Raw genomic sequence first — 25,726 nt, forward strand, 5'->3', positions numbered from 1 at the left:
ACAAAAACAAAAACAGAACATCATCTGCATCATTTCTGTGGGGAAAAATATCAAAGATACTTTTTAAATTTTGTTCCAATCTAACCTCTGTACCCTGTTTTATGTTTCATGGTACATTATTTGAATGCCAGAGAAATGCTAATTTGAGCACGAGATCTGTAACATCAGAAGCATGTAAGTACAAAATAACCAATACAGTGCAAACAATACAGCAAGGTGGTTGGAAATGCCAGATTTAAGTAAACATTGACAATAGACTATCCTTTTCTCTTATATTTACCATAGATAATTATATTTTGTTGACGGGTTAATTACAGGAACACTGATTCTGGTTTTATACTTGCAATATGACATCCAGTAGCAGCAACAAAGATATGCAACACAGTTTTATAGAATTTTATATCCTTTGCAAATGAACTAAAGAGTAAGTCATCTTTAAAATCGCAGACTTGGGTTTCTTCAAAACCTAAGCTACAGACAAACTTGGCATCATGATTGTCAGTTATCATGAAAAGAAAAAGCAGGCATCATGCTTAGAGTTATAGTGCTTCCTGACCTCTTGCATATACAGAACTTGGACATTTTCAACTCTTTCAACGTGGCATTCAAAATCCCATTGTAAGCGGATACATGTACATGTACTTGATTCTGACACAAAATATCTATCCGATACTGCAATTTTTAAGAGCTAAACATGAATCAAATACACAACTACACTTTCCTAAAAGAAAAATGTATCCATTAATAACCAATGTCAATAAGATTTCTTTTGCTCAATATGAATGTATTTTACTTGTACCCACAGGAATGGGCATGATGTTATCAAATACAAGAATACGAGACCTAGGCTTTGATGTAATTGCATAATATGCCCTGAGAAAGTTATGTACATGTTTTTTGCTGTTTTATATGTACAGAAACAAAAGTCACATGAATATATCAGAGATATGCTAAAATCATCTGTCAGAATATTCTAAAATTGCTTGTCAGAATATTCATAACCACTCATAAAATCCTTCTTCCACACTTAACAATCATCAAACTTTCATGATTTACTTCTGCATGTAAGTACAGTGTACATGGATTTATAACAGCTAGGCTGTCGATTGGGGGGGGGGGAAGGAATAAACTGTTATGGATTGATTACATATCTTATTGAAAGAACTTGATATAACATACACGATGGCCTCACTAAAAGTAATTATAGAATAAAAAGACAAGAATGGATTTTTTTTTATGCGCAGCTTATTCCCTGCTAACAAGTGCCCTTTTTCATTTCTAGAATGTCACTTATAAAATCAACTTAAAGTACAGGATATATTTCACCTAACATGTCATGACAAAAAGTATTACTTATTTGGGTTGAACAAGGGCTAATGTTAACAGTTTTGAGTTCAGTCAATTTCACACAGCACAACATGATGCGTATCCTACTAAACATAACCCTTCTTCTTGTATTCTTCTTGAGTTACTACACAAGATCTCAGGATGAAAGATACAAGGTGTAGAACATAAAATCATTCAGAAAAGGAAAAACTGGAAACAACTAGATCCACTGTGAAATCAAACGTACCCCAACAAATTTAACTGAAAACATTGTCATATTTTTCACAATCTGTACTTAGTCCAACAATGTCATATCACTTTGACAGGAAGATACTCTGGTAAGCAGCATAAAATCAATAACCATTGGCTTGAGTTGCAATGTAACATTAAAATGAACCTGCAGAAGAAAAGTCAGACATAAAATAAAAACAAAACGAGCCGAGGTAAATGACAGACTTGTATCTAGTCTGGAAAGAAAATTTAACATCAGCAAGCTCCAAGAGAGAATAATTATAATACAAGATTTGTGACTTGTGATTCACATTCATGAAAAAAGAAAATATATGAGAAAGTTAAAATGAGATATATAGATATACAGAACAGGAACGATACCATAAACCCAAGAAAAAGCAAAGTGAGAAATATTCTACGTTAGACTTAATTCACTACGTGTACTCCCCATAGACAAAGATATACCAATATTACCCACAAAATATAGAATGGAGTTCTATGCATTAATGAATTAATGAGCTCTTAGAATATATGTATCATAATAATTAAGGGATCTCATACATGTACATGTACAGAAATCTTGATTGTCCTAATAGGTAAAAGTAAAACTCTTTTTTTTTCTTATGAGTTGAAATTCAGAGTCACATAACATTTGTAAAATCTTTTTACATTTTTAAAATTATATTTTCAAAGCCTAAGTGTAATATGGCTTTATGGCATTTCAATCTCAGAAAATAAACTCTCCTCGGGTACATTGATCTCCTTTCATTCCACTTGCTTTCCACAAAAAGAGCTTGATGATAAATACTTATAAAACACAAACGTTGAAGTAATATTTCATAAAGGTACTACAATATATTGAATGCTTGCGTGCAAATATTTTACAAAGGGGGCATCAAAACATATGCTATGTCTTTTCTACTTTAAGGGGCCGCTGATTTGATTTTCTGTATTACAACTATTGCTCATTTGTCTACATAATGAATGACCAGAAGGGCTGAAAATGTTAAAATTTTCTGTTCTACTTCCCTTCTATACTTTAACACCTCTCATCACAAACAGGCCAAAGAATTCACAAAACAGTGATTTGCGGAGTAGAAATATAGTGGATGAGGGGTGTCAGTTGCAGTAAAGATAAATGAGCCATTCTAGTTCTAGTTCTAGAGATACGTGAAAGGGCTACAGTATCATTCTGAGGTAAGAAAGTCACAGATAAAAGATTTTGAACTCATATATTGACAATTCAGCTGCAGTACATGTATTTACATCAACATATCCAACTTCACAAATACCCTTTCTTATACCAAATACAAGAATAATATAAGAACAATTTATAAAAGGCTACTTTTCACTGATTCATCTGAGAAGCAGCGCATCAACATACTCAAAAGACACTTTATTGTTTTTATAATCAAACGGAGGAAGCAAAAATGAGGGTTTTTATAAAATAAAAAATGCATTTTTGTTGGCAATAAAGTACTCAAGTGTTGATGTCAAGTTGGCACATGATAAAATGTGTGTTAAATACAAATTATTATCACTTGCACATTATTCAAAGCATTTGACAGTATTTTGTCTTCTATCGACTGCCCAGATATAGTGTACTGAAAACTGGACAGCTTCTTTATACTTTGGTTTCAATTATTCCACATTATCCGATCAAATATTGAAACAAATAGTAGGCAGAACCCTATTCCCTCGTTAGTGGAGGCAAAACAAATGTTAACAGTCTGCTGAAGTTTCTTGCAGTGAAAATAGAAAATGTTAAGGATTCATCAAAGTTCCTAGCTTTACAGTAATTAAACTATTTTCACATCATATTAAAAAAAATTGTTTTATTTAACTTGGAACATAAATCTGCTGCCATTGGCATTACCCACACTATGTGTATGGAAGTTTGTACTTTCATATGCAAAGATGCATGCATTCCCATTCTAAATAAAACAACACATTCAATTTTTTGAAGTACATACAACCATAAAAACAGAGTACAGGTACATATATCAGAAGAAGGACATCTTTGAAAACATATGCATTGCATTAAATAAATGGAAGAAGCTCTCCTATGAAACAAGCCGTTCATAAAACAGAATGTAAGCTTGGGCACCCAAAACCTTATTCTCGCTCACTTCCGTGACATGCGTATCGCTGATATGGTACCACTTGCCAGAGGGGATGCTCACGTTGCGCCCGGCATGAAACGGCAGAACCGCACTCTGTATATGGTTGCGTTCAGAAACCAAATGATTGACAGAGTTGCTTGTTTTATTCTGCGATTCTGACTTCTTCTCCGTGTTCTCGCCCGCTGGACCGTCACCGCCTTCTTCGTTCTTCCTCCCAGACGATCGCAGCTTTTCCTTTGTGAGCCGTTCCTCGTTGTTCTTCTCCGTCTTTTGTCGCTCACACGTCTCATTGAGAAGGTTTAACGTTCTAGGAATTCCCAGAGTGTAGAGTGTTAGTGTCTCATTGGGTTGCCTCACCTTCACAAAGGCTGTGTAATGACCAAACTGTAATCTACCGCTATGCTCCACTACACCATACAGGCCGTACAGTACCCTGTTCTCACTATTTGCGTATCTCTGTAAAAGGCAATGGAAATGAGGAGGACAAAATTAAAATGCATACAGTCATTTGTTATTCACCCTACTACCAAATGTCTTTCAATAAACATCTTATCAAAATATCCATATCATTATAAACTAGAGATCTTAGTCCTGTTTCATAAAATTTGCAATCAATAACAATTCTGCTTATAACCAATCAAATATAAAGATTTCAGTAGCTTATAACAATTATTGTATCTTGTTATTGACAACGGTGGTTGTCTGTGAGTCTGTGAATTGATGGGGGGGGGGGGGGAATAAAAATGCATACACTAATTTGTTGTGGTCAATCTAAATTCGCATTTTTGGTTGATTCTTCACAACTGTTTAAATCTGAATTCAACATCAATGATAAATATTAACATTTTAAACCATTTAAAACTCTGTTGTTCTTGAGCCACATGATGTACAGCAACACAATTTCTGCTCTTTCTGCTCCCCTGGTAGGAGCGATTCACAATATTCTTGATCAAATGAGAACTTTATTCTGGTAATAATGTCCTAAAATGAGACACCGTGCAGGGGGATAGTTTAACGAGGCCTAATACTAACGATCCCACAAATCAGCTTTTTCAGTAAATGCCCCCATCCTTTGGAATAAATTACCAGCGCATATTTATAATACTCTTTTCCCTTGACCAGTTTAAGTCCTTGCTGAAAACGCACCTAATTCATGAATGATATTCTACACGGTTGCAGTTGTGAGTCGGTCAAAGGAGGTGTACACCATCTTATTCCTTGTTTGTTTGATCTTATGTTTGATCTTATTTTAATTTTTATTATTATATATGCATGATTTATTGATTAAAGAACAAATTTAGAATTTGTGTGTTTATTATAGTTGGTAATTTTTAATCAGACAATAGTGCGCTTAGAAACATAAGTATTAAGCGCCTAATAAATGTTGTGTATTACTATTATTATTAAAGGGATCCGGTAACATTGTATCAGATTCTTAAACAAAATTCTGGATTTACCTCATGATGCAATGAACATTATAAACCTTTAGGTCAGTCAGGAACCCCATGACTTTTACAAGCCGATTGCCTGTCTGATTATCAAGATATTTATGATTGGAATTACAAATTTTGAAAACCGTTCGCCTGACGGTTTTCATAACACTACAGTCTATGAGGGAAAACGAGTATGGTAAAACCGGTCACTCAAAGATTTTTACTTTTTTGAGGCACTTCTTGATCATTTTGAAGCGCAATTTTTTTAGGGCTTCAATATTACACCATATCACAGACACTGATAACATGTAGGGCCGTGTATCTCAGATTTAACATAAATGATCCCTTTAATATTGAATGTACCTTGCATGCCGTGCTGCAGAATGGTGCCACGTCCAGAATTAAAGGAAACTCTATGTGTCTGGTGATCTTTCTTAGATTGTAACCAACCTGAAAAAAAGAGAAAGAAGGAAGGAGAATTAAACATGAGAACTTGGAATTACTCACTTTACCTTATAACATCCAAAATCACACTTCTGATACGTGTCTATGCAATGAATACGAGTTGACGCCCTTCTGTCTCTCAACAGACGATACACGGTACCATCACTCACAACTCCATTCTGAATCTATGTAAATTTTTTGACTTGTGTTTTCTTTTGTCATCCATTATTATTATCAATTTCATTATAAACTGCTCAATTTATACACACACATGTACTCATGAGCTTTATTTTATCTTATAATGTGTAATAATCTAATTGTAGCAGCCTCATTGTTATTCATGTATCAGGCTCTATTCTTTGACTTCGTGTACATTATTTCTACCATTGTTATCTGTTTGTATTTTGATTTGTATTTGAAATCCAACCTGGAGTTCTGGTTGCAATAAAGAAATAACAATAGTAATATATACTATTCATTTTAACCATTAAGAAATGATTTTGTTGTCAGCACAATTAAAGCTGTTACTATCAGTTCATATTTATGACATTTGCTTCATGGGTTTTTGATCTGGGCTATATTTTGTCAAAGATACATGTTTAAGGCATGGGTTGTGATTCAGATTTAGGGTAGAACTATGGATAGGGTGGGTTGAAGGTTTGGTCCAGGAATGAAAGTTTGGAATTAAAATAGCATTTTGACTACAATCATAATGGAATAATAAAAACAAATGACCAATTCACATAATTTGTCATGATATGCTGTAGACAAAATGTCTTTATATTTCTTCAATATCACTTTGATCAAATATAAAGGGTAAAAAGGATAACTATATAATTATAGATGGTGAGACAAGAAAAGAAATAAAAAAAGATTAACATGCAGAGGGAAGAAAAAGAAGAACCAATGCAGGAGGGAGGGGGTATAGAACTTAAGATTATCTCTAAATAGTTATTTGAGTTCTTACTTGTTGAAATCTTTTGAGATGCAGAGTAAGAATTGGTGGAGGCTGATGGATAAGAAGCTGCTTGCTGGCATCTGTATACTTCACTCTCTCTTTACCTTCCACTAAAACAAAAAAATGGTAAGAGGTTTTAATTACTAGTGGTGCTACACCTTGAAATATGAAATCTACAGTGGCTGATCTCTGCCAAGAATTTAAAACTTTTGATTATTGGGTTATTACGCCCTTATTGTACATGTATGGCGAAATTACGCCTTGATAGGGCATAACGCTGTATTAGAGCGTTATAACACCCTAAAAAGAAAAGAAGAAAATTGTTTGCGGAATTCAGCCACCGTAGAAATCTGACTTAGAGGATCATTTACAGCAGACAACACAAGGATAGATTTTCTACAGACATTGTTAATTACATAAACCGCAAAGCATGTAGCATTCTTTCAGAGATTGCAAGTCATCGTGGCAAGATGTGATATTACATGTGTTATATGCTACATTATGATTATATAGAGGACAGGCCGTCTTAGGGTCCATCTTTGTTTATGTGGCTAATAAGATTACACAGAATGTTTGTAGCAACATCCCAAACAGAAAAGTATTATTTATGAACAGATTGCATGGACAAATAGCTTGAAAAGGATGACGGTCCTTTTGCTACCTGTCGCCTCTGTCACCCCTCACAAAAAGGGCAAATTCAAAGAATTGCCTTCATTGAAAAGTGAAGAAAAAAAAAGGACAAAAGGAGAAAGAAGTAACAAACCTTTGTGTGCTTTTGTGCAGGTTTCGCATCCAAATTTGTTAGTCCCTGTCAGGAGTTCAGGTGCTGTGAATTGGTTGAGGCATGACAAGACAGAGCATTCTTGGTTCTTAGACTGGTACCGTGGGGCAAGGGTAGAAGCAACACGGGCTCGACTCGTCGGTGAAACAGGTGAGGTTGGAGGACTCATGGCATTCAGCTTAGCAGCAGCTTGAGTTGAGATAGGCTGGGGTTTCGTCTTCCCCTGATTACCGGGTTTGGAGCAGCTGTTTTTGTTTGTTGCAGGTACCGAGCTCTCTTCTTTCGTAGCTGCGCTGGAGGTGTTTTTACTTTTCTTTGCATCCACAGGACTGCATTCCACAGGGCTTTCACCTAATTCATGAATCTTTGCAAGGGGAGCTATCCCTGTTGGCCCGTTTAAAGTTTTCTCGTTGCCTCCATGAAGTTTTTCATTCTTAGAATCTTCAGAGTCCACACCATTTTGCAACGGACGCTCCTCCTCCTTACTCTTTGCGCTTTCTGAACTACCCTTGCGATGCTCTACAGCCTTATCATCAGAATCATCCATTGTGCCGTTCACTTTAGGTGCTTCTTTCCCATTCCCATTCAAATTCGATTCGGCCTTCTTTTTGCACTCAATTTTAACATCAGCCTTCTCTTCTTCTTTAACTGTCCTCTTGTCCTCATCCTTCAAATTCAACAAAGACAACTTGTTGCGAATGGTTTTGGTATTCATACTCTCTTTTACAACCTTCCCTTCTTCACTACCAGTTCTCTTATCATCATCAGTCGTTCCAGACACTTCATCAGTCAATGCCTTAAAAGAATTCCCTTGCGGCACTGGGCTCAGTCTACTTGAACTACTGCTACTTGTGCTAGCTCTACTGCTGAGGGACAGGCGATCCGTGCTCCCGATCTTGTCCGCTCCATTTTGCATCTCATGAGCTTCCTCGTTCTCCTTCTCGGAGGGTACTTCAGGAAGGGTGTTAGGGAGTCCTCCGATACCAACGTCACCCGCAGCGGTCTGTTCACTGCACCTTCTGCTACTCCCTGCGTTGCTGAGACGATCAAGGACAGACGCTTCACTGTCAGCATCGTTAGGATCTCGGTAGCCGACACCCTCCTCTCTCCTCTCTTCCTCCTCGTTATCTGATTGAATGGGGGAATCCTTCTTTTCTTCTACAGGGTCCTCTGATTGGGAGTTGGTTCTACTTCTCCTGGTTTTCCTCTGAGGAATAACGAAAATTCAGAAAAACCATTAGAAACAATAAACATATATGGTATGCAATAAATTTCTATCGGTCAAAACATTATGTATTGAATCCAATGACCGGGGTAATAGTATATCTGTAAAGCGTTTCTGTTCATATCAGGCCCTCATAAAAATAATATTGTATACAAATACAACTTCTTCAGTGATCCCAAATCCAAATCACTTGATACTGATATATTATAATATCTGTAGCTTTTTTAGAAGCTTCGTTGCTACTGCCTCAGCTTCAAAGGATCTCTTACCCTCGTTTCCTTCCTGGCTTTCTCCTTTTGTTTGGTGATCTGATGTTTGCTAAGAGGTTTCGTCTCCTCAGTTGCTGAGGCTGCTGCAGCTGTCGCAGCTAGAGTCTGTTTGTCGCCATCATTGGACGATTGCTGGTCATTTGTTGATGGTCTGTCAAGGCTCTTACTGCTTGACAGGTTTCTTTTGCTTCCCTATTTGAAGCGAGATTAGAAGAAGAAAACATTAAGAAACTTGTCAAATTTCCAAAGTTACAGAGAGAAATTCTCTGTCTGTATGATTCTTGATTACCAACATTGTATTGAAATGGTTCATGATAAATAGATATTTCACTGAGAGAAGTAAAATGTTTTTTTCTAAATCTACACGGATGAATACTTGAGTCTCTTAATAATAATAGGTCCATTTATATAGCGCAGCTGCTATTGAATATACTCTACTGCATTTAATACAAAGTATTATATTATTACCCAGGCTGTAGCTGAGCTGCCATAATAAGGCGCTAGAGCATTCAAGGAATTTCTTCCTACTGGATACCCCTTTACGCACAATTTGCACCATCTCCACTCCCTGGAGAGTATTCCTACCATATGGTCACCGTGAGGGCATGGCGACCATTTCTCTCCTAGGTATGGAGTGGCAAATGTAGATTAATGACTTGCCAAAGGACATTAGTGCCGTGTCGGGATTGAACCCGGGACCTTTGCATTTCAAGTAAAATGCTTAAACCACTCGACTACGACACCTCTACAAACTCTACAGCACACAGTTCTTACCTTGGCTTCTGTGATGGGCAAAGACAGGTCTAGGAAAGGTTCTAGGATTTCAGAGATCTGAAGAAAAGAAATGTTTTTGAAAAAAAGAACATTTCATATTACAAACCGATCTAAACCACATACGATCCTAAACTCTTCATCTATTATGCGTTATGTTATTTAATTCAGATTATAATGTAAAATGCATGACTTTTTTAAAGTGTGTCATGTTTGGATATTCCAAAAATCCTGTACAAATGAAATTAATAATACCAAGAAAAATAACAATAATACCAACATTATCAACAACAATCATAATTACAAAGGTAACAATAATCATCACTCACATTTAAACATTCGTTGCACTTGACCGAGCTGATGAGATGTCCTCCAAACACTGTATCAACAAAGGTATGTTTACTGTGGCTCCCATACTCTGTGGAGATAAAAAACACATACCGGTACGCAATATTAGTTGACATCAAGAAAACTCATTATTTCAATTCTTGGCACAACTTTAGAAACATCTAAATATAATATATTTGAATAAACTTTTCAATGACACCTCAGATGATTTTCATCACTACCCTAATGCTCTAGAATTGTGGGTTTTCAGAAGTTATTAGCATCAAACCTATTACAATTTTGAAAAAGAAAAGAATGCAACCTACAACTCTACCTGTTTGTTCAATGAAGGGGGAAAATTATTTGGGGGAAGGAGAAGACCAAAATAGCAGGTAATGATTCCTATTATACAGCACGCATTTTCCATTTCCAAAACTAGACTATGTATGCATGCATTTCTTTAATTCAGTCTTTGTGACCTAACAGTGATGGCTGTGGGATCACTTTGAAACATTAGTCATATTCCGAGCTGTAACCCTGAAGCGTAAACATCCCTGACCATCACACACCCATGAAAACTCTCAACAGTAACTTAAACTCTAATTGCAGACCCGAGACCTAACCTTATGTTTCGTATTTACACCCACAAGAAAAAAACAGGTGCATTTGTTACTGAAGTAAATGTAAAATCACTGTCCAAGCATACCTTTAATTTTTTTCTTGGTTGCCTCATCAAAGTTCTTTGCCTTGACTTTCTTTACATCAAATGTTGATATCAATCCTTGTTGCATACGCTATAAGAAGATAAAAACATAAATGGAAAAAAATGACTAATTACACAATAAAACAGAGAATAGGATCACAAGTTTAACATGGACACACGCTGGAAGTGCTGGGAAGCAAAATCAATTTACTGGTGTTTGCTTTTCATGGTGGAAGAGAGGGTGGTTTTTGCCCTATAGAAAGGCTTCTTTTCCTTGTTTTTTTCCTTCTTTTCAGGCTGCAGTTTTATCGCTCTCTCTCCCCAAACATCCAGCCTTTTGACTGTAAGAGAAATGCTTTTCGATTCAGATCATGAATAACATACTTCTAATCACAGAGATTTTTCTCGAACAAAAAGCAGGAAAGATGGCCAGGCGAAAAGAAGGAATGTATTGAAATATTGAACCAGGGACCTATTTCACAAAGCCTTTTTTCAATGACAAATTACAAAAATCAGTGACAAATCTGCTGATAACCAATTAGAAGCAAGTATTTCACTAGCTTATAAAAAAAAACTGTCATTTGTCACTGATGACAAGTTTTGTGAAATGGGGCCCAGATCTTCATCACAATGACATCACTCTCACCTTGATCTCTTCAGCTTTCATTCCATCCAGTAGATATCTCAATAGCTCATGGCTATCCTGCTGCTGGTAACCTTTGAACCTTGATGCTCTGAGAAAAAAGAGACGGGGGAGAAATATGAGTTTGAGATGAGGATTGTTTCACTATCAACACAATTCAAAGCTTTCACTAGTATCGTTTGATAGCATTGGGTAAAAAAAAAAGAGCTGAATTTGGAAAGGGGAGGACTTGATGACTGCTTGAAAGAGAGACAGAGATATAGAGAGGGAGAGAAAGAGAGAGAAAGAGAGGAAGAGGGAAAGAGGGAAAGAAAGAGAGAGAGAGTGAGAGAAGGGGGTGGGGGTTCATCCAAACAGAAACAGACAAACTAAAGCATAAATACACAAGATTGATCTCTCCCCCCCCCCCCCCTTACATCAAAATATAACAAGCTGTTAAGACACGCAACACCGACTCACTTATTGCAAACTTGATTGAAGAGAGCCCTTGGATTGATGGTAGTTGACTTGGTTGGTTTATGCATCTCATCTAGGAACTCAATCAACGATGAGGTCAACGGCTGCATCGATGCTATGGTTATGGTGATGGGTACCTGAATTCAAAGAAACACAAAGTATTGTTAAACGTAAGATTTGAATTTGTTAATAGTATAAGGCACTAATAATGATGATGGTGATGGTGATGGTGATGATGATCAACAATAGTAATAATGATGATATGATGATAATAAGATGAAGGTGATAATGACGATAATCACATTCTCATACCTGCCAACTTGTCAAAGCTGAAATTAGGAATATAATGTACCGTATTTCCTGGCGTAAAGGCCGCAGTATTTTTGGAAGAGAAAATATCAAAAAGTCGGGGTGCGGCCTTTACGGCGAAAGAGTAAAAAAAAAAAAAAACTCAAGTCAAAACCAGCACGAATTTGCACATATGGGACTATGGACGGTACAATAACTATACCACTATGGTACAGGACATTTCCACACATCTTACCAACAATTTTATTTTGCATTGTTGACATGAATACGAAAATAAATTGCTAAACCAACATTTGCTGATAGATCTTGATCTAAGTTCGTGCCAAAAATTACGATTATTTAGTTTTGTCCGTTTGTTTTGTTTTGTTTTTTTTCTTTTTCTTTTTCCCTCTTTGAAATGTCAAAGTTGGGGTTCGGCCTATGCGGCGCTGCGGCCTTATCGCCGGCAAATACGGTACTTTCTATGCATTTTACACAAATTTTTTAAGAAAAATATAGAAACCAAAGGGTTTGAAGTATTTAAAGGCTGAAAATTAGGAATTGTTCCCCCCAAATAGGAATTGTTGGTGCATCATCCTTGAATGTTATCAAGGTATCGCTTTCCCCTGCAAATACCCTTTGACGGTTAGATCTCTAGTCGTAGATTGAAACATACAACCTACTTATTACAAGTCTAAAGACAAGCATCTTTTGTTCTGTAGATGAAGATGGACATTCTTATTTTCTTAGTAAAAATCTTGAGATTGTGTATGAAATGAAAACAATGGCCTCACATGGAACCATGAGCATAGAAGAGGGTAGGATGTGAAAGTTAATATGATTAGATGAGCAAGTGTGCGCTTGTAAAATGGCGACTGGCCGGAATGCTCCCCAGGGAGTGGAGAATGTGCATACATTGTGTGTGGATAAGCCTGAATCCAATGACCGGGGTAATAATATATCTGTAAAGTGCTTAGACACATCGCTGTATCCATATATTGGGCAATAAATAAAAGCGGAATTTTATTATTATCATCAAAGAGAAGTCAATTCAAAGCTCACCAGGGGCTCTTTCTCTGCATCTTTACCGATACCATTTTGGTTGGTGGAGACGGAGAGATGCGTATCCAGGGGGACGTCCAGCTGTTTCCCTGTTGACCACTTCTCATGCAGGAGGTCCCTCAAGACATGGGTTTGAATCAGATTCTACATCAAATGAATTAACATCATTGTACAGTGAAACCTGTCTATAAAGACCACCCAAGGGAGACAAGAAAAGTGGTCTATAAATAGGCAGGTGGTCTTCATATACAGGTTCCTTTAGTACATGTTTCAATGAGAAACCATTTTCGAGAAGAAAAAAATGTGGTCTTTGTAGACGGGTGGTCACTAAAGCAGATTTGACTGTATAAGAAAACACAACATGTGACTTTAGTATGAAAAAGATTTAAAGAACTTGGTTTCTTTACCGCCATGGGATAAGTTTCACAATTCTAGAGATCAAGAGAAAAGGACCACATGATAGATATCATGATTGCGTATTTGAAATCTGGTAGAACAATGTATGTTTGGATGTGTGAAGTTCAAAGTAAACACATACACAGTTCTACCATTAAAAGAAAAAGGAATGACACAGACTATATTAAATATAAAACATGTAATCTCACAGCTGTGACTGAATTACACACCACTTTCATACACATATTCAACTTAACTGGCATTCTAAAGGTACACATGTTAGCAGTCTATTCAGCATTTAAACATGTACAAGTAACTTACCTGCATAACAGCATTGAAGAAGCATGTATTGCCAAGGTTGCTAAGCCCCTGTAAAGAAAATGAAAAGCATTTTAAAACTTGCGGCTCTAAGAATTGCCACACAACCAGTCTTGAGGATCAATACTTAAATTCGTAATACGTAATACTTAATACGTAAATAGCTAATTTGATGATTATTGAAAATTAAAAAGTAGGAATAAGTGGCAGTAAATTATTATTGACCCTCAGAATACTAAGCAAGTCCTTCAATGAGTTAGTTTAAATGTTTGACATTTTAGTTTCAATATAGTAGTAGTATCAAACCTTTCTTCAAATCATACCTATGCAAGGGTAGCTCTCTAGTAAGAAATAACACTATCAGAAATGTTAATGTTATGATATATTCATATATTAATATTTCAAGTTACAATTAGATTTGATCTTACCAATGTTATATAATTTTTGCAAAAGTTGACTTACAATATGTATTTTTAGTTTTGTATATGTTTTTATCTCTCTATATTCTAACTTTGTTTGTAAATTGAACATTTTCAGCCTGCGAGCTGCTAGTTTGATGTGTTTTTACAATAAAGTAAAACATATCCAGCACTTACCCTAACTTTAGGTAGTGATCCCTCCCTGGTAAGGAGAGGCGATCGTATCGGAGATGAAGATGTTCTGACATGACTCTCATCAACGTCTGCTTCTCTGCTCTTCTTTTTACCTAGACAACGAAAGGCGTAGAGAAAAAAATACAGATTTCTAAGTTTGTATTGTTACAATGCTTGCTAGAATTAATCACATACAAGGGGAGTGTTTCACAAAGACTAAGATCCACTTTAAGTTGGACTTAAATATGGCAGGCCGTTCATGCCACTGTTTGCTCTCACCAATATGATCTTTAGATAATATATTTTTCTTCAATAATGAATTATCAAGATAAAAATTCTGTACATTTGTGACCATGATTTGTACGTCCCTTGAGAGACCAATGCCAGTAAATGGTGAGAGCAAACAGTGGCATGAACATAGTTAAGTCCTACTTAAAGTCGATCTTACTTTTTTGTGAAACATCCCTAAGGAAGGATAATTCAAGGGCATATATACATCATTTAGGATTTAGAATTTTCCAATATCAAATTTACAGTTACAGAGGCAATCTTCATACCAGGAGATAGAGGAACCAGGCAGTGGCTTTATTAAATGACCCTGTGTCCCTTTTGTAGACTGCATTACATTTACTGAAGCTTGGCCTGAATCACATGTATGTTATGTAGGTCATGTCTCTTAAGTTTGAAAGTAAACAGTAATCTAGTTTTTAAATGAAGTATTTTATAGGCTTCCTGTCACAGACCCAGTATTTTTGCTTTGAATACGTCATACCATGGAAAATCAATGGAATATCTTTCTTAGAAGAGCATTAAATCCAATGATTTGTTTTGTTTTCAAATAATACTGAAAGTAAGGCTCATGTGAATATTTTGGTTTACTGTGAAGAAGATTTACACCCATGCAGTAAAAGAGGGTCTGAAACCTCCTGACATATTTTGTAATGGTCCAAGAAAAATCGCATCTCAGCAGCAAATTGAATGATTTCCTCACAAAGACTGTTTCAAATGGCCTCATAATTCATAGGTACTTCAGAAACCGCATTTTCAAGGAAATAAGCAAGTACCTGCTAAAGCCAGGGTAATTATGCTGCATTATTGTAGAGCGCTTAGAGACTTCTGATAAAGTAAGTGTTAGGCGCTATATAAGCAAATATAATTATATACCTGGGGCAACTCCAGGTTTTCTTAAGCAGAAGGGACACACTGTCTTTATGTTGGTTTCTGTACACTATCAAGCCAGAAAGTAAGACGTGACAGGGCCTGAAATCAGGACAAATGCCTGAAAACTTGCAACCATATTTAGAGGAGCTATCATTGATTACAAGGATGTGAAAATACTGAAGCTAAACCGACTGAATTATTTTCTCCTTGAACATCTTACCAGAGCTGCCAACCTGTCATTCTCAAAAAACATATTATTCAGCTTGAAAAAGCATATTTTTAGGTGAAAAAACATATTTTGCCTGTTTTTAATTTTTTCCGTTATTTTCCCTGTAAAATACTATTGCAACTATGTTTCTTTGATTAAAAATGTGTTCAATCATTGACAGCTGCCGACCTATCAATTTAAAAAAAATAATAAATAAATAAAAAAAAAAAAAGTAAAAAAAAAAAACATTTTCAAGGAAAAAAAAATTGTACTTTGAAAAATATATGTTAAATATATTTACCTATTTTATCGGAAAATTTAATAATTTAAATACATCACAGAATTTTAGAAAATCTGAAAATAAAACGCTAAGTCAATGAATATGAGGGTCGAATCAATTTGTACACAAAGTCAATGCATCAGCAGGGTCCGGTGTTTGTTTTTCATTTGACTTTTTGAAGATACCATCACATTCGAAGGGCTTGCGATAATCGAAAAAACTTGTAATAAAATCACTGATTTCTTGATTTTTAGCGCTTTTTTGGAGAAACTGTTTCTTAAAACTGGGCTAAGCCCCCGCATGCTTTGGAAATATGGCTCTGATTCCGCATTTTTGACGGCAAAATTTGGCTTTTAGGATGGATTTTTGGAAGTGACAACGGGACTTTCTTGTACTAGTTAGTGAGTGACAATGTGTGTAATGCATTGGTATGTATTTTGCGTGTGTTAAGGATATGGCAATTGGATTCGCTGGCTCGATACTCGGTACATGTACCGTACTGTATGCATGGACTGGGGAAATGTGCACGTCTTTGAGTGGTGTACATCCCGTGTTGTGTGCAATGCGGATGCGTGCGCGCTGCAGGAATCGCCAATACAAAGCAATAGCACAACTCTGCATACGCTCGTTCTCACAGCCAGCCACGTTTGCACAGCCATACTCGAAACTTTCGAAAAACGTATTTTAGCACAGCAAAACGTACAAACGTATTTTACCCCCAAAAAACGTATTAATACGTTAAAAACGTACTACTTGGCAGCTCTGTCTTACCACAAAGAGGTCACAATGAGCATGATAATGCAATATGCATGTATCTTATACAATGTTTATGGTAGGAACGAAAACAGACATTCTTGAGCTCTTCCTCTTGCCACCATTGGAGTGAATTGCAAGAATGAAAAGGAAACCGACGTCAGACAATATAAGCAAAAGTTAAAGGAACAAGCATGCAGACCATTGAGCTTCCTTTAGCTTCTACTTACATTGTCTGATTACAGATTTCTGTTCACTCTTGCATTTTAGTCTGATGAGGGCAAGAGGAAAAGCATTAGTCTGCCTATTTTCGTTGCTATTTTTTGTATTTGGTTACAATATTTATTATCTACATTTGAGAGCCCTGTTGACACATATCTCCACATATTCTCCTCAGCTATGAATTGAAAGCAGATTGCATCCCTAAATACAAATAGCTCAAAATGTTCTACTTCTATCCATTCAAATGCTGACAACAATAGGGACTTTTAGATTTTCACGACGACAACGTGGACTGCTATGTGTGATGTCCTTTTAAAGCACTGCCAGTGCCTTAAAAGGACGTCATACGCAGCAGTCCACGCAAATCTAAAAGTCCGTAATGCTTGGTTGTTCAAAGGATCATACTTACTGGCTGATTTTTCTGCAGGTTTCTGCTGGAAAGCCTGTTTCTTGATCCAATCCATGCACTCTCCTAGTTTCTTACTCTCTGAAGGACTGATTGCATCATCACACTTGTAACACCTGTATCAACGGGAGGAAACAAGTAAGAAATTGTAAAAACTGTGAAATTAACTTACAGCCTTATTACCTTTTTGATTTACTATGCAGGGCTCCAACTAATCTTGTTGGAAGGGGTCCGATTTGAATTTTTAGAGTCTTTGTGTATGAGCTGATGTGTCCCAAATACCTGCTGGGACAACGGGATTAATACTGACGACAAATTACCTAGGGTAAACAGGACATATCATTTACACTATTGTTGTATATCAAGAGAAATTAGCAAATAACGTATGCAATTGCACTAGTAAACAGGTACATTAATATTGACTGTTAGGAATTCCTTTCAGAAGCAATTTCTTGGATTAGGGGTGATAGTGAGCAACCCTTCCCCCCCCCCCCCCTTGACTAATTTTTTTAAAAATAGGGTTTCGGAGCAACAACAAAAAATAGCATCTAACAACATTACCCCCCCCCCCCCCCCCTTTTGAGTAAGAAAAAGTGGGGGAAATCGGGAGTAAAAAAATCGAGGGAAAAAAAAAAATCAAAAAAAAATCTGGAAACCCATTTAAATAGGGTAATTATCAGGCCTGCTTGGATATCTTTTTTTCTTTCTCCATCAGCTAAAAAGATATAGGGTTATCTGAATTGTTAATGAATTCTTGGAATAAATCAAGAAGTACTCACCACACATTCCAGTTTGCCAGGCAGACAGCTAGGGGATGTGAGTTGGACCTGGCCGTTTCAAAATGCTTCAAGGCGTGCTGAGCAGGACTACTACGACAACATCCCTGTTCAATGAAATGAAAAGTACAAATATATATTTAATGTTGTAAAGAAACAGCTTAGACAAGAAAAGTGGATTAAATATTGATACTATTTCTTTAATTTTAGAGGAATTAGATGAGCTTCAAATTAAAAACAACTGTCTCATGAAATGATTTAATGTTAAGAAGTTTTAAGTCAATGAAGCATGAAACAGTTCTTTATGATAAAATTGTGTTTCTGGTGGTATTATACTATTACGTTCTATTCCAAAGCAAATATGGAAAGCTTTATGTATAATTTGATATGTTGAGGATCTTTGTATAAAAACCACATAAATGTCAACAGAGGAAATTCTTTTTACAATTTCATCCACTATTCTAATATCAATGAAATGATCTCCTACCTTTTTTATACACAAAGTAAAAATAGAAATTTCTAATAGATCCACTGTCAATACTGTTCATGAAAAGAAAGCATTTGTTTCCAAAGTGCAGTTTCACTTTCACAAGGATATGCGATTGAACTTAAAGGGATCCGGTAACTTTATCTCAATATTCTGAAACAAAATCCTGGATTTAGCTCATGCTGTAATGATAATTATAAACCTTTAGGTCAGTCAGGAACCCCAAGACTTTTACAAGCCGATCGCCTGTCTGATTATCAAGATATTTATGATTGGAAATCGAAATCAAAATTTTCAACGTTTTTCATAACACTACAGTCTTTTGGGGAAAACGAGTATGGTAAAACCGGTCACTCAAAGATTTTTACTTTTTTGAGGCACTTCTTCATCATTTTGAAGTGCAATTTTTTTTAGGGCTTCAATATTACACCATATCACAGACACTGATAACACGTAGGGCCATGTATCTCAGATTTAACATTGTTAAATGATCCATTTAAGAATTCACCTAGTATAGAAAAGTGACACAGAGCAATTGTTGCAGGAAACAAGAGTCGTACAACCACCAGGGTGTGTGTCAGTCATACAATCTCCAGCAGACCATAAGGGGTCATTTGAACAACGTTTACTTGATGCAAAGTGATGAAACAAACTTAAACTGATAAAAAAAAACAACAACCAAACTTACCTGACTTCCACAGGCTAAACAAAGCCAGATGACGGGCTCAAACACCTCACCATCTACGTCATCAATAGAACTATCTTTCTTGACACTGCCTCCACTGCCCTTATCACCAGCACACAACTGTAAACAGAACAGTGACATTGAATGTGTTATTATTTCTGGATCATGTACAGCTTAAAAGTTGGTACCTCTACATTGCGCAATATATGGGAAATCCCATTAAAAGAATGTTTATAATATTGCAACATTGGAAAAAACTGTAACAAAAATATTCACATCACCTACATGTACATACAGTATTTACTACCCCTTTCACACTCCTTTGCAAAGGTGCTGATTGAATACAGATGCAAAGAAAATAAATGAGTTGGGAAAGGAAGCATATAAATGGAAACGCAATTAAATAAATAGCTTTAATTCTATTTTTGATATTCAAAGACAGTTTTCACATACATGTAGATGTACAATGTACATGTATAGCAATGTCTCTGTACATAGCCACACTCAATTCAGGAAATGTTAACACATATACACACAGAGGATCAAATATAATAACTGAAGTTTAATGATACTAAACTATGATTGTCTATGTACATATTTAGTTGCACAGACAGATACGGCCTTATCACCATTTGTAATGTAAATGAAGACTCACATTTCTGGTTAAAACGCCATCGACTGTCCTTTCTGTTTTATCTCCCTTTTCTCCAACAACTTTAGCCAATGCAATCTACCCTGCCTGAATCCCTCACTAAGTAGTACGTACGTACGTACATGAAGTTGTACCCCTAGCTCTGCAGTGAGTTGTCTTCCTGATACAGGATCTATTCAATTAGAACCACTCACCGTCTTGAGGTGTCATGTGGTTTCACTCTAACGTCATCACAAAAATTGACTCATATTCCAGCCAAGACCCTAGTTCTACTGCAAAATTGATGTGTAATACATGTACCTTCAAGGTTTGAGAATGGCATGAATATCATATCTTTACTTTTGCCAAGTCTTCTTTTTTTCCCTTAGAAAATTATCCAAAGGAAACATCCTGACGCGAGTAATTTTATCATAGACTTTTGAGAAATTATCAAATTGTCACAGTAAATTTGTGAAGTCATAACTTTATCCTAAATAAAGCAAAGTTATGTAATTTTTCAGATGAAGGAGAAAAGATGTATGCAAACTCTGCAAATTTTAAAAAATAAAATAAAAATTATCTACCCCAATACATTTTTCAAGTTAAAAAAAAAAGATTCAGAAAACATATGTATCAAATTATATGAAATACCTTCTAAACCATTAACTGTACTTGAAAGTAAGCATGCACATTTAAAAAGAAAAAAGATTTTTTTTCTTTCTTTTTTTTCTTCATAATTGGCCTTCCAATGCAATAATAGAATTTAGTGATATAAAAAAAGCTTTCTTGTGCAAAATTACGAGAAGTTCACTCAAAAATAAACATTACCCTGGTATACAACATGTATCTATAATCTATTGCATTTATTATCTCATCAGAAGAACAATTTGCTAAATCAATTTTCTTAACTCAACAACAGTACCAGAATCTGGCAACTTGAAAGAAACGTAACAAAAATACACAATGCAATATTGTGTGTCCAGCCCAGTGTGTCCGGCGATTTCATACATTATCAATTAAATTACTCTAAAAACAATTCAGACGGCTAATCATTCAGTCAGAAAGAAGTGAATTACTAAGAATACTGATAAGGAAAAGAATTGCAACATTCGTGCCATACCTATTGTCAAATGAATACTTCATAGCTGATCGATACTCACATCTTACAAGACACATTTAGTGTGAATTTTCATGAAGTAAAGTAAAACCACTTCAGCAATGTCATGTGATAAAAGGCCACTGATAATCACTACTTACTGAACACTGTCCAAAGCCATAATTCTTGAGACCCTTCTTCACATTGTTCAAGCTGACAGACTTATCCAGATGAGTGCATTCTTTACCTAGGAGAGAATCGGAAAATGAATATTGAATGTATTGCAATCCTTTCCAAGAATCAGTAATTCTCCTTATCTCTATACTTCACCATTAACACAAACCCTGCATTTAACTCACTTTTAATAAACGTTCTACCACTTTTAATGAACATCTACCAGTATACACAAGTTGCTACATCTTTTAATAGTTTTCTTCTTTCCATCTATACACAGTTAATATTTTGGTTTCTTTATGGTCTAAAGGAGTCTTTGATAAAATTGAAGCCCTTTCCCTAAAATATCTACTCCTCTGAAAAGTACAAGTAAAGTAAAAGTTCAAAGGGACAGTACAAGTACATACCTTTAACAGTTTCTTCATCAGATGTATTGTGGTAGTCCGTCTGCTTCGTTCTGTTGCGCTTCTTACCCATTTCGGCAGGACCTGTTGCTCCTTCCTTCACTCGCATTGAGCCAAACTCCAATGTCACATCACCCAACTAAAAAGACTTAGTACACTGCAACAACAACAAGAAACATGGATGGTGGTTAAGATTGAAATGGATCTTTCATCAAGACATTCATTGCAGACAAGTTGACAGTTGACCACTTGATTGGTATCATCATCATTGATTACAGTCAGCTATTCCTCTATCACGAGGGGTTACCGACTTTCGCACCATGATGACACTCTCTCCCTCTACTTCTTCTTGGGCCTCGACATGTCTCCCTTGGATCCTTCTAAGTTGCCTGCATTCCTACCCATGAGAGAGCCTCCAAAGATCATCCAACCATGGGATGTTTCCCGTGAGCTCTCCAAGGTAAAATCACGAAAGTCTGCGGGACCTGACAGAGTTCGGGCTAATATTGTTCAGCTCTTCGCTTGTGAGCTAAGCATCTCACTAGGCGACATACTGAATGGCTCGTTCAATGATGGGATAGTCGACAATGGAAGGAAGCCACAGTCATTCCAGTACCATAGAAGATGCCACCGAAACTAGAGCAACTCCGCTCTCTTGCTCTAACTGATCATTTCGCAAAGGTACATGTAGCTGAACAATTCAGTATCAAATTAATGCTCTTGGACATATAAATCAGATTATTGGTCATAATCAATTTGGCAGCCGTGCTGGAAGATCAACAACTCATTGTCCAGTAGACTTAGTAAACCATCCATGTGCAAATGTGGAAAAGTTAAGGATGACATCGACTGTCATTACAACAGATTTCTCAAAAGCCTTTGACAGGGTTGATCACACTGTGGCACTCAGGAAATTGATGGAACTCAACCGCAAGGTTTCATTGTAAAAATGACCTCTAATTTCCTGACTGGTCGCATCCAGCATGTCGGATACCAAGGTTGTCTGTCAGAGAATCATCATTGAATGCAGGTGTGCCACAGGGTACAAACCTTGGACCAGTGATGTTCTTGATACTTATCAATGATGCTCTCTCTACCTCTGGAGTTAGGTATTGGAAACAATCAAATATTATTGAATGCCAGTAAATGCAACTTAATGTGTGTAGATTTTGGGAGAAATGGCCAGACCTCACTCAACCTGACACTGAACGTCTAGTGAACGATCATACTCTGTCTGAGGTTAAGGACTTAAGGTAATGAAGATTTTGGGCACCTACAGTCAATCTAAAACTTGAAATCGGACCAACAGGTCGATAACATGCTCAAAAAGGTTAACAGAAGAATGTTTACCCTCCATTCTCTCATCCCCTTCGGACTACCTGTTGACGATCTCCCTCTAATTCATAGATGGTACATACGCCCATTGGGTGAATATGCTGTACCTGTCTGGCATCAGGGCATTACCCAACGACAAAGATCCCTGATACTATAAAAAGGGTTCAGAAACAGGCTCTTAGACGCATGTTAGGCTCCCAGTACCTAACATACCATAATGCCCTAGACGTCGCACAATCCCAAACTCATGAAGATAGACGTTCTAATAATTGTATCAGATAAGGTAAAGGTCTAATGCTATCTCCAGAATTCAAAAACTGGCTGCCCAAAGCCCTGCCAAATAAACTAGGCAACTCAGAAACCTGAGCAAATTCTACCTATAAGATGCAGGACTGAAAGGTATCGATGTAGCCCAGTCCCATTTATAAAGGGTTCTAAATGACATGTGATCCTTCATCTTTTTCTTTGTGTGTGATACTGTAGTTGCGTATCTCTGGAAGTAATCTCTCAAATATCTGGTTTTAAAAATAAGACCATATTTTCCACTTCTCGACCTTTTGAATATTCTTTATGAAAACCATGTTTGCCTTCATCTCTTTCATCATGATATATCACATTGATATATTATTTAATCCCTTATAATGTTAATTGCTTTTACGTATTGTAGTTTGTGACATATATTATTTCATCTTAATAATTGTAAATGTCATGCTCATCACTTTGTAAACCAGGAAGCACCTGATCTCATACATTCACTATTACATTTTCTGTCGATTATATTGTCCATGTACAGTAGCAAACTTCCTTCTAAATTACATTGCCACATTTGCCAATGTTTGTATTATCTTATGGTATTGTTGTACGCTGAGGCTACTCAAGTACACTCCCAGGCTTACAGGCTAATACTCAAATACTTGGCGACCGTTTTTTTTTTTGGCTCCGGAATATTTGAAAATCGTGCCAGCCGCAAATTTGCTCAGTGGGGGGGGGGGGGGGGGGGGGGGGGGTGGGGGGCACGTCCAGTACTGTTTGCTAGTACATTTTTGGCAATTCGGCGCTCTGCGGGTGTAGGGTTCCCGATCCACGCGCTGGCAATGCGAAAAACGGAAAATCCTATTTTTGCGGACGTGTCTGTCTGCGTTTACAAAGACAATCTTCAGTAATGCATGTATGCATAGAGTAAAGGAGGGGGAAATCGACCAGCTTCAGTTTTCGGCCGATTGGTTGGATGCATGGTAAAATCCCTTTAAAATACATCGCATAATAGCATATCACATATCCCACACATACCATACCATGCCAGAGTCACTGAAGAACCACATTTGCAATGAAAAATACATCCTAAAATATCACATTTTAGCGATTTTATCGGCGGTCCTGCTACCCGATTCTAAAAAATTGAGTATCTTAAGCGTGTCTGTAAGAAATATGGGTACCATAAAATGAGCTTTATTTCAAGTATTTTTCAGATTAAGAGCCCGATTTTGTGCTAGTCGCAAGCTCAAAAGTATCTCACCGCATGTATTAAATCAATGCAGCCGGACACGGCAACGCACACGCGATAGCTCTGTCTAATTCAGATTCCAATTTCCGATCACCGCAGTACTAGTTTTCGGCCTGGCGAGCTCCGGCATGGGATGCCTGCTCCGCCCGCTAGTACTACAGATCAGCGCGGAAACGCACATCGCGCGCTTCCTATTGACTCTGTACATGCGGCCGAAAACTGGTTCGCTATGCCGATAACTGACTCCGAAACAGTGAAAATTGAAATGAATATTGTCATGGCAATTCATGATTTTTTTCTGGGATTCTTTTTTTGTTTAAATAATAATATTTGCTTCATGATTTGAACAAGAAATGATAATAAATAGGAAGTAAAGGGTCCAAAAAATAGGAATTTGTCTTAAGTGGCCGAAAACCCCCTCCTTTACTCTACGATCCTTATTTTCAGACCAGCGCCCCTACTCCTAGGCCTAGATCTACTGCCAACGTAGACTCTAGATCTAGACCTAGGGTACAATTTTTTTTTACAAATATCTGGTCGGTTTTCCTCTAATTTCTTTGGTCGTACAGCACTTAAAAAGAAAAATTCTTCTAAAATGCTACTGACGTGGTTAAGTTCGATTGTTTGATGTGTTTTTTAAATTCAATTTCGTGATTTTTTTTCTTCTTTTTTTCAATGAATTTGCCCAGTTATGCTGAATGCTGGCACTGCCCGCAGCTCAGGCCGCATGCACCGACCACCCACCACACTCGGCACCTGCACCTACATGTAATATGTACATCAACATGCATGCTGATAATAATTATGAGATAACAAATTCACACCACAACATGACCGAACATCATCATATTTAGACAATTTAACGACAATAGCATCTAAGAAACAACAGTGCAAAGAGATTAGACAATACTCACTATGATATCAAAAACTCAGGACTTGGAATTAAGCTTTTAGACTTCTAAAGTACCATTATTTGGTCATAGAAATCTGTCTTCTTACGCTCAAATGAGAAGCTCGGCTGCGAAAAATCTAGATGCAAACGACCCCGGAAGTTGTACCATCCTCTTTTTTAATCAAACAATTTTCTTTCATGACAATATAAAAAATTATATTCATAGACAGTAATGGATCGATGACAAAATAAATACAAAATATTATCAATTAGAACACTACATGTGAAAATAATTTCAAAACAAATTTTAGATATATTTGATTTCCTTTGAAATAAAAGATTTAGGAAAAGGTTGTATATTTATG

The 25,726-nt window shown here is 36.6% G+C and overlaps 1 protein-coding gene across 1 annotated transcript; it reads right to left on the reverse strand.

Annotated features, from left to right (window-relative positions):
• Positions 1-1,829: 1,829 nt before the first annotated feature.
• Positions 1,830-25,514, reverse strand: LOC115928073 (ubiquitin carboxyl-terminal hydrolase 16-like). The gene is made up of 19 exons (XM_030994749.1): positions 25,384-25,514; positions 21,634-21,787; positions 21,214-21,299; positions 19,329-19,445; positions 18,157-18,260; positions 17,381-17,493; positions 14,351-14,460; positions 13,758-13,805; positions 13,041-13,184; positions 11,694-11,827; positions 11,238-11,325; positions 10,595-10,682; positions 9,891-9,979; positions 9,565-9,621; positions 8,791-8,982; positions 7,279-8,503; positions 6,525-6,625; positions 5,477-5,563; positions 1,830-4,136 (listed from the first exon to the last, which is right to left on the reverse strand). The coding sequence occupies exons 2-19, from the start codon at positions 21,737-21,739 to the stop codon at positions 3,621-3,623; spliced, it is 3,405 nt and encodes a 1,134-aa protein (XP_030850609.1). The 5' UTR covers positions 21,740-21,787; positions 25,384-25,514; the 3' UTR covers positions 1,830-3,620.
• Between the last annotated feature and the right edge of the window lie 212 nt (positions 25,515-25,726).

This window comes from Strongylocentrotus purpuratus, unplaced genomic scaffold (assembly GCF_000002235.5).
Source record: "Strongylocentrotus purpuratus isolate Spur 01 unplaced genomic scaffold, Spur_5.0 spur5_scaffold_21, whole genome shotgun sequence".
NCBI classification, from domain to species: domain Eukaryota; kingdom Metazoa; phylum Echinodermata; class Echinoidea; order Camarodonta; family Strongylocentrotidae; genus Strongylocentrotus; species Strongylocentrotus purpuratus.

What these genes read in the sequence shown, in the direction of transcription:
- LOC115928073 (XM_030994749.1), bottom strand. Translation starts at nt 21,739, where the DNA reads ATGCGAGTGAAGGAAGGAGCAACAGGTCCTGCCGAAATGGGTAAGAAG. An exon ending in TCTTCAATGCTGTTATGCAG is followed by an intron (nt 13,185 to 13,757) that starts GTAAGTTACTTG and finishes CATTTGATGTAG; the next exon opens with AATCTGATTCAAACCCATGT. An exon ending in AGTGCAACGAATGTTTAAAT is followed by an intron (nt 9,622 to 9,890) that starts GTGAGTGATGAT and finishes TCTTTTCTTCAG; the next exon opens with ATCTCTGAAATCCTAGAACC.